Source organism: Copadichromis virginalis, linkage group LG23, assembly GCF_057382275.1.
Source record: "Copadichromis virginalis isolate Kocher_CV1m ecotype Utaka linkage group LG23, C_Virginalis_male_GT1.1, whole genome shotgun sequence".
In the NCBI taxonomy this organism is placed as follows: Eukaryota; Metazoa; Chordata; class Actinopteri; order Cichliformes; family Cichlidae; genus Copadichromis; species Copadichromis virginalis.
In genome coordinates, this window is record NC_140639.1 from 45,209,702 (window position 1) to 45,222,266 (window position 12,565).

Genomic DNA, 12,565 nt, shown 5'->3' on the forward strand with positions numbered 1-12,565 from the left:
ACCAGATTTGTGGGTTTTTTGTTTGTAAGCAGAATTCAGCTTAACTTTGCTTAAACTCATGTTTGTGTGTCTGAGGAGTAAAAATCTGTTACATTTGTTTTTTTATTTTTAATAAATTTGAAAGAAGCTTTTCTTCACTTTGAGGATTTTTGTGAAGAAAAGTGTTTTTGTTTTTTGTTTTTCATTTTTCTCTTCCTCAGTAAAGAGACTTTGCACATAAAAAATCTAATTGTGGGTTCACAACATGAATATAAAACAAGTACTGACGACAGTGGCTTATTGCAAAAGCAATTAGATGCTCTGCTTGCAGCAGACTTCTGCAAAATGCACTACTTGTGTATGTTACTCAGCAGAAAAGCTGGGATAGGCTGATTGCAACATAATCTGCCTTTGAACCTTTTTTAAAGCTCAAATTGTAATGTGTAATTTGGAATGACACTTTTGAAACAGAAGCGTCATATTTATCACACCGACACAGGCTCCTCTTTCTTCAAATGGTTGATTCCTGTAAAAAAACAAAACGCCGACTGTAGGAGTGAAAAAGTCATTGTTTCGTGTTGTGCTGTCTGCCGTGTGCATGTGTACATTATGTAAAAAGCCACACGCATCTTCCCTCATGTCTCACTGTGTTGTCTGCTTGTTTCACCCCCTCCCCCCTGCTCTTCCTCTTCCTGACTCCCAAAAAGGTCCAGTGGTCTCACCTGGCTGCTCTAAAGAGCAGCAACAGCGCTGCCCCCTCTCCTCCTCCTCCACCCGTGGTTGCCCGCTCTCAGTCCTTCAGCGAGTCCGGCGGTGTGGCCTCTAGCTTTGCACAACTCCACCTGCGCTCCCAGGACCCCCACCATCACCACCACCACCACCCATCGCCTGCACGCACAGATCCCCAACCCCAACCTCCCCTCCACCACCCTCAGGCTAGGCTTGAACATCAGGCCAGCAGCGAGGAGGTCCCTCCCAAGGTAAGGTGCCGGGGGACGGCTGCCTTCTCCCCCCTCCTCCCACACCCAGCCTTCAAATCTCTCCTCCATCGCTCACTTCCTCTCATCCACTTTTACGTAGCATGCTGTTCAGCCTCCTCCTGGCTGTGTGCGTCTGCCTTGCTGCGTCTAGTCTCACTTGTTAACACTTAAAACTGCTGTGAGGGCGTATTCAAATGAATCAGAGCAACTTTGAATTTCTGGGCCGACAGATTACCCCATCGCTCATATTCAAAATCATGAATGAGAAATAAAACCGCACATTCCTCTAATCTAAATCGCTCTCATTGTGTTGTGGGGGTGTTCTGTTCTCTGCTCCGCTGTGTTCAGCTACGCCCTAAGATTATCTCTGTTTCAGTGGTCAAACTAGGACAGTTTTTAAATTCTTGGCTGATTTCCCCTTCAGCTTCAAATCCCAATGTATGCTCACTGAATTAGCATGAGCCTGAACCAGAGGATAAGCTCTCTTGTTTGATGACACTGTTTTCCTATTAGGTGATTGTTTTTAGGAACATATTGATTTGTGATGATCATCAAATACTTGTCTCCCAGGTACCGGTGAGGACAACATCCAGGTCTCCTGTACTGTCACGTAGAGAGTCCCCTCTGCCTTCACAGCCCAGCAATCAGGGCGGACAGAGGAACGCAGGCAGGTGAGTAAAGAGACCTCAGGCGTGTCTTACTTTTGGATTATGTGGATGTGGTCTAAGAGAGCTGCTCACATGCTCACACTGTTAAAAGTTGTAAAAGACAAAACAGTAACCCCTCCCCTACATAGGGGTGCCTCTCAGAATAGAGAGTTTCAGAAAATAAAAACAAATGGTAGAATAGACAGATTATTAAGACATAATATTATGACTGCTTATAATATTGCAGATTAATATTTATAAGTTGTTTATGTTTGCATATAAAATGCAAAAAAATGTGCTTTGATTTTGCGGTGATGTAAACTCCCACTAATCCAAGTACAAAAATATATGTAGCGTATCCTGAAAAGCGCAGGGAGGGTAGGGACAAAATGTTAACATATCACATGATAAACTGACAGTGGAGTTGGGTTTGTTTCCATGTGCTTGTTCTTCCTCGTCACAGTAACGTGGAGCAGCGTCCGCTGTGGGATCGAGTGGAGAAGCTGCAGTCCCGGCCAGGCAGCGGCAGCTCGTCCGGCTCCTCCAACTCCAGCTCCCAGGCCAGTCCTGGGGACCGTTTCAGGCCACGCTGTGAGTCCCCTGGTACTGTACTCGGCTACATCTCACTAACCCTACCGACTGCTTATTAGCAGATTAGGATTATTACCATAATTATACAAATCTGGCTCAAATGCCATCCTCTGAGCTTGTGCTTAAATAAGTTTTGTTTTTTTTTTTTGTTTTTTTGCCAATTAAAGCGCCTTTGCACATCCAGCTCTCTTCGGTCTCCCCTCACTAACGCCATTTCCTTTCATTTCCACAAAGCTTCCTCCAAATCTGAAGGATCGCCTCTCCAGCGGCCTGAAAACGTTTCCAAGAAACAGGATGAAAAGAATGTCGCCAGGCCCACTCGACCAGCTGTAAGTCCACTGTTACTCGAGTGCTGTTAAACTTGAAAATGAATAGGTGAAAACAGTTTTTCCCCACTTTGCTCTATTTTCCACTGCTCCAATTATCCAACCACCTGGTGTGGGAACCTTACGTGAATCCAATGCTTCCTGATTGTTTGGGTGGGGTGCCTTGCTTAGGGTGATGTGGTAAGCCTATTAACTGAGATTACATAATCTCACCTCTGCTATGCCTGCACCATTGGTCATGCATTGCTCATGGCATTACACGATAAAGATTTCAGATAAAAGGCATTTGCTCCTTTTGTGGAGATTGGCTCACTATTTTATTTCTGCCTTTACCGTCCCCTGGCACCTTTCCATACGCCTCCACTTTTTTTTTTTTTTTGCTTGCTCTCAAGAAAAATGCACAAGACAAAAGGAGGGTTAACCCTGCGCCGCAGCTTCCTGCTCCTAGATTTGAATGCAACCACATTTGAATGCAAACACGCCCCTCCTGTGTTCCCTTGTACTTGTCAGAATGGCTCGCGATCACCTGTTTGTGTTTGTGGATAAACTGTGGCTTGGAAGCACGGAAGTATACCCCCCCCCCCCCCCCCCTTCTTTTTCTTGCTCTTTTTACAAGCTTATGCGACTATATTATGACAAAGGGGCGAGGGAAAATGAAGAGGACAAACATGTTAAGGAGGACGAGGTGAAACACTCATTTAGGCCACAGAAAGAGGCTCTTTAGTAATCTGACATTCCCCCATACAACATGCTGCTTACTTCACTGTTTCCTAGAGGTCAGACTACATGAAGGTTGTTTAAAAGATGGAAAAAGACGGTACAGGTTTGTACCCACAAGTGAAAGAGACGAAATAGAAACACAAACAGTTCCTTGAACCAAGGAGGGATTCAGATTTCAGACTTTCTACAGTACGATTTCCTGTTGTGCCTTTTTATTTAAAGTGGACCTAGTCTGCTCATTTCAGACTCAATATTTGTAGTCTTGAAGTCTGCCAGTGTAGCTTTGTACTTTTAGCTGTTCTCCCTTTTAAAGCCAGCTTTCTTCTGATTGGCTGCTCCTCCCTAAGCAGGATGTTTGAACAGTAGGTGGGTGGAGCTTCTGTGTGCCTTAGATGAAGATAATGGGTGGGGGGGAGGGTATCTGTGCACCCTATGACATCATTCAGCCAAAAGGCACAATGGGTCCACTTTGTGTGCTCAGTCTATCATATTGATGCGTTGTCTGGGCAACCTCTGTTATGGAGGGAGTTTTTAAACTTGGAGTGTTTGTCCTCTTTGGTGCAATTTCTTTTTGTGCTGAAAAATCTAAGCCAACTAAAAATTCATTAGTATGAACCAAACAGGGCCATCCAGAAATGGGACCACCTTAGTGGTCTTAGCGCCGTTGCTTCAGGCCGAATGCAACTTGCACCAAAGCGGAGAAATGGACCTGAGCTCGCAGGTTGACCTGTCAGCGCGTCTAAAACCTTCGCTGCTGCTTTCAGGACCTGACAGCGCTCGCCAAGGAGCTGCGCGCAGTCGACGATGTGCGACCTCCTCACAAGGTCACAGACTACTCCTCCTCCAGTGACGAGTCGGGCACGACCGACGAGGAGGACGAGGAAGAGGTGGACCAGGAGGCAGGAGAAGAGTCCACCTCAGGGGCCGAGGACTCCAAAGCTGGGTAATACACCTGATGCCTCTTTTATTAATCAGTGCTGCATGGCTTATCTGCATGACTGCTGGTTTAACTCTGGTCTGGTTATGGGACATCAGATATCCCCATGGCTTCCGCAGGAGAGTGAGTAACGGCGAGACGGAGTCGGCTAAAACCATGCTGGTCGAAGACTCGGAAAGCGAACAGGCAACCACACCCTCCAAGGATGGCACACTGGTCATCAGACAGGTAAGAAGGACGGGCGGGTGGTGCCTGATTTTGACCGATTGGTGGTGCTGATTAGGAATGTAGTTTAGAATTTTCTCTGTCCAGCGTCAGTGTTGTTTTAACTACTCATTCTCCACAATTTCTTCGTTGTTCCTGCATATGATCATGCCATTTCATAGGCTTTCACATTTGAAGATGAATAATCTTAATATGTCAGGTTGCTACACCAAGCAGCAGGCTAGCAGCCAGACACACAGCTCCACCTTCTTTCCCACCTGCTTGCTTGAGCCCAAGTGTGCCTGTTCTTGCTTCCAGAGCACAGCTGACATAAAGCGGTTGGTCACTCTCTCATCTTCCTCCCCTTCCTCGGCTGGCCACGGCCAACCCCAACCCCCTGGTCGCGGCCCGCTAGAGAAAAACGGCTTTCCGGGCCGCATACACCACCTACCAGACCTTATCCAGCAGAGCCATCATTCCACTTCCTCTTCCACAACCATCCCTTCCTTCTCCTCCTCCTCCTCTTCCACCACCACTACCTCCTCCTCCTTACCCTCATCATCTAGCCATGCCAGTCCTGCAGTATCCCCACAGATCTCTTTGGACGAGCTCACTGCCATAGAGGTATGTCCCCATCACACAACTAAGGGCAAACAGCTGAGGAGTGGGCAGTAGAAAAAATGTGCAGACTTTTTGTATAGCTTAAAAAAATGGTATCAGGTTTATTGTGACGGCTATAAAATGCAAACCTCCATCTCGGTCTGTACACGTCAGCTGTCCATTCCTGGGTTGCCTGCCCTGCATCCTCTCCTCCTCCATGTCCTGCTGGCTTCACACTTCCTCTTCTCTGCTCACTCTTCACTCAGCTGGTTTGAATCTTCTGAGCTGCTGCAACCTCCTTTCCCCTCCCGCACCTCACTGCATTACACTGTGCTAACACTGGCGCCTCCTTGTGGCGCAACGTGCTCATAACATGCAGGAAACTAAAGCCCGAGCTTCTTGGGATTTGTATGAATATTTCTAAGATAAATGTCCCATTTATAGAGCAGCACTACCTTGCAAGCTGCTTGCGTCTTGGGTGGTGGAGTATCCTTGTGTGTCTGTGCTTCATTAAGAGCAGCTTTTTTTCTTCTCCTCTCTAACAGTTCACAGCAGCCTGTGTTTGGATCACTTAATGTTTCCTTCAACACATTTTTTTCTTCTTCTTGTTGCACATGTTGTTTGTCCTCTGACATATTTTGTGCCTTCACTAACATCAAAACAATTAACATAACTGCACTTAATCTTTTTCGTTTGCTTTTTTCCCGGGGTGGGTGGTGGGGGGACTTTGTTCCCAGTTGTGCTGTAAAAATGTGGTTTTGAAGGCATTTAAGCTGGATGTTGTTTAACGAGACCCCAGAGGTAGAGCTATAACTCATAAGCTCAAACCTGAGGGGCCTCTGCTGCCGTTTAAATAAACAGTCGTTCTTAGGAATTACAAATCACTGTAACAAATCAAGTTTGATTCATGTTTCAGCTCGGTGCATTTTAAGTTATTTTATTGGGAATGTTTTGAGCTCTAGGTTTTCTAAATATCCGATATCTCCACCAGTCGCAGTCGGAGAGCAACTCCATGTCCAAACACAAGTCTTCCTCCTCGTTCACTCCCTTCATCGACCCGCGTCTGCTGCAGATATCTCCATCCAGCGGGAGCTCCCTCAACAACATGGGTAAGTCTGGATATACAGCCCACTGCAAAAATGCATCTTCAACACTAATTCCTCTCTGCTATCTGCAAAGTTAATGTGCACTGCCTCTGCTTTCCCTTTCCAGCTGGATTTGGGCAAGACGGGCGCCTGTCAGATCAGCTGCGGTCCGACCCATCCCGTAAAGGCTCGGTGGTTAATGTCAACCCGGTCAACACTCGTCCACCGAGCGACACCCCAGAGATTCGCAAGTACAAGAAGAGGTTCAACTCTGAGATCCTGTGTGCGGCACTCTGGGGTGAGTCAACTTCAAAAATATGGAGTTACTGTGATGCCCCACAGATGGATAAAAACATATCAGCAGTGACGTTTGTTTGTGCCTGTTGCTCTTCCAGGAGTAAATCTGCTGGTGGGAACAGAGAGCGGTCTGATGCTGCTGGACCGAAGCGGTCAAGGTAAGGTCTACCCTCTGATCAACCGTCGACGCATCCAGCAGATGGACGTCCTAGAGGGACTCAACGTCCTGGTGACCATATCAGGTAGAGCACACGTGCCAACCAGAAAGTCTCGATTCAGATTCATTTTTAATCAGTAAAGTTTTGGATAGATGGATTTTGTTTTTGTTTCCTCCCTCCTGCAGGCAAAAAGAACAAGCTGCGAGTGTATTACCTGTCATGGCTTCGAAACAAGATTTTGCACAATGACCCTGAGGTGGAGAAGAAGCAGGGGTGGGTCAATGTGGGCGACCTGGAGGGCTGTGTCCACTACAAAGTTGGTACGTTTCCTAAAGCTCAGATGTAAAGGAAAAAGGAAATGGTGCCTTGAAGGGAGAGGGGGCATAAAAGGGCTTAAAGCTGAACAGCTTAGAGCTCAGAGGTTGCTCTGAGGCTCAGTATAAGCTAAATAAGGCTTATTTTGAATTTTGAATCATGCAAAGCTGCTCTAGCAGAGTCCAAGAATTAAAAAAAATATCCACATAGATCACCATAGGAGCCATCACCCATGATTAACTCGCCACCTACTTGTTATTCCAGTGAAGTACGAGAGAATTAAATTCTTGGTGCTGGCTTTGAAGAACTCTGTGGAGGTCTACGCGTGGGCGCCCAAACCTTATCACAAGTTCATGGCCTTTAAGGTAAGCATGTTCTCTAACAGGTGTCATTCTACCTGCAGGTGGCTGACTGCTTTCAGGCTGACTTTCTTCTGACTTTTTTCCTTTAGTCTTTTGGTGACCTGGTGCACAAACCTCTGCTGGTTGACTTGACGGTGGAGGAAGGTCAGAGGTTAAAGGTCATCTACGGTTCCTGTTCAGGCTTCCACGCTGTGGATGTGGACTCTGGTGCCGTCTACGACATCTACCTGCCCACACATGTATGTGCGAACTGATGCAGACTGATTACGTCTTGTGTTTTGCATTTTCTAAATTTGAATTCAGTTTTATTTCTACAATGCCAAATCATAACAGTCGCCTCAACTTTATATTATAAGGTAAAGACCTACAATAATGGAGAGAGAACTCCACAATTAAACGACCCCCTATGAGCAAGCCCTTAGTGACCGTGCAAAGGACAAACTCCAGCAGAGCCAGGCTCAGTGAGGGGCGGCTATCTGCTGCGACTGGCGGTGAAGGGACTTTTTAAAATCTCTTACCTTTTTCCTCCATTTCATCCTCAGATCCAAACCAATATTCAGTGCCACGCCATCATCATCTTGCCCAACACTGATGGGATTGAGCTGCTGGTGTGTTACGAGGACGAGGGCGTCTACGTCAACACCTACGGACGCATCACCAAAGATGTGGTGCTGCAGTGGGGAGAAATGCCAACTTCAGTGGGTAAGAGCAAAGCAGATATTTCTCATCATGATGCCAGAGGTCAGAAAAATCTGAATCGCACTCTGGTATGCACAAAAACAACCGCACCGAGACCCTTTGCAGGAGGTGGTCTCAGTGTGGTTCCAAACAAACTATATTTATGGTGTGAACGTGATACGAGCCCACTCAGAACATGTTACAAGGGCTAAAAAATATCCCATAGCAACTTATGCTTTGTATTCTCAGTGCAGGTAGCTACTATAGATGCGCAAAGGTCTATACGGGCTAGCAACTAACCAAGAAATGAGTGTAAACTCTGTTTTCTCCCACAGCACCTTCTTCCTGTATTTACTTTTCTTCCTCCCACCCCAGATACGTCTGGCCAGTGAGCGGACAGAACATTCTCATGTGGCTTGCAGTGAAACATTTTGGTTTGCTTGGATTTTTCTGTGTGAAAACAAACCAAACCACAGGGAAAAGCTACAAGTTTACAAACTTATCAGCTGATTTGGACCAGAGTAAAAAAATCTGGAGGTGTGAAAACGCCCTGAGTGAAGAGGGCTGAAAAGTCCTGTGTTCAGAGACTTCTGATTATTTTACTGGGAGAAGTGATCTCCCAACTCTAAAAGCAATGGTGCAAATGATGCTGGCAACTTCAGTGTGCAGCAGAGTGAAGGTTCAACCTTCAGAATAAAACAATCAGATGTGAAAAGCCCAGCAGCAGCTTCACTTGATGCATTCGATTATACTCCAACAGCAGTCAAGGTTTCACTTGATTTTAGACACTTTTGTTTAATAGCTTCTTTTTTATCAATATGTAAAAGTATTACATTTATCATTAGAAGTATTCACAAGTAAAATGACACGTTGTTTGAATTTTTACAGCTTTTTTAACAGCTACTTACCCTCCTTTCCCCCTTTCTGTGCTTGTGCAGCCTACATTAGGTCAAACCAGATCATGGGCTGGGGTGAGAAGGCTATAGAGATCCGCTCAGTGGAGACGGGCCACCTTGACGGAGTCTTCATGCACAAGAGAGCCCAGAGACTCAAGTTCCTTTGTGAGAGGAATGACAAGGTGAAAACATCCTTCCTTTCTTCATCCCTCCCGTTTCTCTCTATACAGTGGAGATAAATGTGAGCACACCCCTAATAATATGTCAGGTTTTTGTTGTTGAAAACACAATACTGCAATAAATCATTTCAAAACTTTTCCACCTTCAATGTCACCAATAACCTGTAAAATCCAACTGAAAAACAAATCAGTTTTGCTGGTTACATAAGTGCACATCCTTTAAGTGATACTGCTGAAGAACCTTTAATCACAGCATTCAGTCTTAACTTGGTAATATTTGCCCTCTCTCCCATGCAAAAGTGCTCGACACTCAAGGCGCTTAACCCCTGGGGGGTCTTAGAAAATTGTGAGGTAATAGCCCTGCAATAATACAGAGAAACCCCAACAATCAGGTGATCTCCTATGAGCAAACACTTGGTGACAGTGGGAGGGAAAAACACTCTTAACAGTTGCAGTCTCAGGGAGGGGGGCCATCTGCCATGACCAGTTGGAGATGAGGGGAGGGAAACGGTGAGGGAATATCTTGTTCATCGCCCTCTTCAGGTCACCTCATAGATTTCTTTAACATTTTATTTTAACATCTACTCTACTATTACTAATCTACTGTTGGTAGCCTGGCACGACCACCAAACACCTTTTCACCCAGTGTATTCTTTCAATTTCAGGTCTTCTTTGCCTCTGTGCGTGCCGGAGGTGCCAGCCAAGTATATTTCATGACCCTGGGACGCACATCCCTCATGAGCTGGTAGAGACGTGCCGTCAGCCGATATGACAACAGTTACCTAAGCAGCGACCAACAGATGACTATTGCGACTACGACCGACGAAGACGTTTTAAAGCCCAAGCTGGAGAAGCATTTTCTGAGGCGGCGGCTTCCATTTCTCATGTCCTCGGGCAGCCAAACAACGGATTAGACTGTAATCATGAACAGAAGCTAGGGGTGGATATGTATTTAGAGGCGCCTGCAGGTTTTTCTTCCCCCCGCCAACCCCCGGCCTTGTTGCCTGACCTTCGAGCCGATCCCCATTCTCCTCCTCTCCCTCTGAGGAAGCGGGATCTGTTGCCTGTTGACGGTATATCTTTATGTCATAGTAAAACTTTGCATCTTGTAAGTGTATGACAAAATGTGTTTGTCCAGGGGGAGGGGGCAGAACGCTAAACACAGTCGTCACCGTATCAGATAAGACTGTGTTTGTGTGTGTGTTGCCACAGCTCGAATGTGTAGCTGTGTTTAATCCCGGTCCTGTCAGGTGTGTGTGACTACAACACTACGACTACACTTAGTTCCACAGATTGAACGGTGCTCGACATGTAAATCTTCTTCGTCTTCACTTTGTTTTCTCTTCCTTAACCTCCTGAAAGTGAAGATTTTTTTTAAGGGACCTCCTCGACGCATCCATTAAATACAGGGTACTGGATATGTTGGAGTTGGTGCATACTAACGTCGGACTCGCGCAGGTTTTTCAAGAACAGCTTTATCACGCCTCCTCTTGTGCTGTAGCTCATGTTGGACAAAAGTAGCCCTTTTTATGACGGCATGTTGCTTTGGTGTTATTAACTAAGGTAGTCCCAGTTTTTGTTTTTTAAACACACTGTATATTTTATATGTGACTTGCTGCGCATAAATAAGGAATGCAGAAATACACACAAAAATGAGTTTTAAAGGAAGAATCCACTATTCATCATCAAGAGCCTGACCTTTTTTTTTTTTTTTTTTTTTTTTTCTTTCTTCAGGGGCTTTTATTTTGTAATGAAATCCTGGCTTTTCTTTTTAATCTGTGTCTCCTTTGCAGAACCTGTCGTTCTACTGGAAATATAGAAACACACACCGACAAAATAGACCCAGAAATGTGAGGTTTTAATACAAATAGTTTTATGTTTTTAAGGTGGATTTTTCCTTTAAGATCAGTTGTAAGTAGGGCTAGCATAAACTGTGAATTAGCAGGTTGCCATTAAGGTAGCATGGAGGCCAGTGGGCAGAATGAGGGCAGCATGTATAGATCTCACTTAGAGGAAAGGAGGGAGGGTCAGCTGATTGTCCTCCACCTGCACTGTTGTGACATTTTCACATCTACAATCATCTGCGTTCTGAAGGAGACTTCAACTTAATGTTGCCTTAGAGGAGTTTCCAGCAATTTAAACAAAAAAAAAAAAAAAAAACTTAAAAAAAACTAAAATCCACTACTTCAAAAGTGAAGACGTTTAGATTTTAGGGTAGGAACACTTTAGTCTGAAGCAGCCGTGTGACTCAATGTTGGACCTCATTTATTTTTATGTTCCTTCTGTTTTTTCTTGACGCATTCAGGCATGCCACATCCAATCGGGATTGAAGAGACGCGCTACTTTAACCGAGCTCCCATAAAATTTTTATTTCGTGCTCTTTCTTCCCATCTCACCGTCGGAAACCCGAACGACAAGGCGAGACTCGTTTGTCACTTCACATGAGACAGTCTCATCCCGCCGCTGAGTGTAGAGTCCATCCTGCAGCTGTGCTTCTGTGTGAATGACAGAGCTTCATAATAGGACTCTTTAAAGGGCGGTGCCTTCGCTGTCTTTAGGGGGAAGACCCGCTGTGAGGTGCAGAAGTCGCTTTCAGTCTTGTCGTTTGTGTAGAAAGAAAGAAGGCAAAAACATAAATGAATGAATCACATGTTCTGATAGTGTGGAAAAACCGCTCCAGACAGCCAAAACCATGTGGCATACTTTTGTGTTTTTAAACTCTGGCTTAGTTTTTATTAGTGTTGTTTCCAATCATGTGTAACCCTTCAGATAAATATGCGACTGCAGTGGTTTTATTTTAAATGCACACCTTTATGTTCAAAATGTTTACAGAAGCAGTTGTTAAACCGATGTGCATCGATATGAATATTTATGGTTTCTCCCGCTCCACTGCTCCTCTTTTGTATTTTGTATTATCCCTTTTTTTTGTACTTTCATTTAGATGTTTGTGTACAGGATTAATCAACTTTTGCTCACTTTATGAATAACCCAAGCCCACAGTGTCAATTTCACTGATTTCCTTTACATCCTCCTTAGTGCACTGTGTGCGTGAGTGTGTGCGCTCCTGGCTGTGTGGCAGCACGGATCTAATGTTTTCTACCTGCCAGGTGACACGTCCCCCCCCCGGATGTCTCTCTACATGCCTCTAATTTATGTCCTCTCTGTGTGTACTATGGGAATTACTGTATTTTCTTGAAGGTTTTTTTTTTTCTTTCATTGAATAAAATCAAAAGGAATTTACAGTGCTGCGTCATTCTTTGTAACATAATCTGTAAATATTTACTGCTGCATCAACAAATTGAAAATAAAATAAAAAGGAGACAGAAGTTTAAGAAATGCTGCTGCTCTTTCTGGGCCTGCGCTTGTTTAAGGTGGGACTAAATGGGGGGGGGATTGGAAATGACACACTACATTTCAAGCTACAGAGGAGGCTTGCCTGGCTTATCTGCATCAGTTGATTTTTAAAGTGGTGCACGTGTGACTGTCAGAAGCCACATAACTGAATGATATATGAAGCTTCATATGCAATAACTTTTTTTTTTTGTGGGATGTCATCAGACTCTCACGTTGTTGTGGATGAATTTTGACCGCCTCTCACTGAGGTTTTAAGG

At 44.9% G+C, this 12,565-nt stretch overlaps 1 protein-coding gene across 6 annotated transcripts in view; it reads left to right on the forward strand.

Annotated features, from left to right (window-relative positions):
• The window catches only part of LOC146681718 (mitogen-activated protein kinase kinase kinase kinase 4-like), a 36,696-nt gene extending 24,500 nt beyond the window's left edge, over window positions 1-12,196 (forward strand). The window contains exons 17-32 of one of the 6 annotated variants that reach the window (XM_085447282.1): window positions 687-959; window positions 1,530-1,630; window positions 2,070-2,209; window positions 2,432-2,526; window positions 4,008-4,186; window positions 4,279-4,408; window positions 4,703-5,008; window positions 5,976-6,093; window positions 6,197-6,367; window positions 6,465-6,608; window positions 6,710-6,844; window positions 7,104-7,204; window positions 7,291-7,440; window positions 7,744-7,903; window positions 8,818-8,957; window positions 9,620-12,196. In XM_085447282.1, coding sequence (XP_085303408.1) covers window positions 687-959; window positions 1,530-1,630; window positions 2,070-2,209; window positions 2,432-2,526; window positions 4,008-4,186; window positions 4,279-4,408; window positions 4,703-5,008; window positions 5,976-6,093; window positions 6,197-6,367; window positions 6,465-6,608; window positions 6,710-6,844; window positions 7,104-7,204; window positions 7,291-7,440; window positions 7,744-7,903; window positions 8,818-8,957; window positions 9,620-9,703 — 2,427 coding nt within the window. In that variant the 3' untranslated portion in view covers window positions 9,704-12,196. The remainder of the gene's footprint in view (window positions 1-686; window positions 960-1,529; window positions 1,631-2,069; window positions 2,210-2,431; window positions 2,527-4,007; window positions 4,187-4,278; window positions 4,409-4,702; window positions 5,009-5,975; window positions 6,094-6,196; window positions 6,368-6,464; window positions 6,609-6,709; window positions 6,845-7,103; window positions 7,205-7,290; window positions 7,441-7,743; window positions 7,904-8,817; window positions 8,958-9,619) is intronic. The other 5 variants (XM_085447283.1, XM_085447278.1, XM_085447279.1 and 2 more) reach the window with 5 other exon arrangements.
• The last annotated feature ends 369 nt before the right edge of the window (window positions 12,197-12,565 follow it).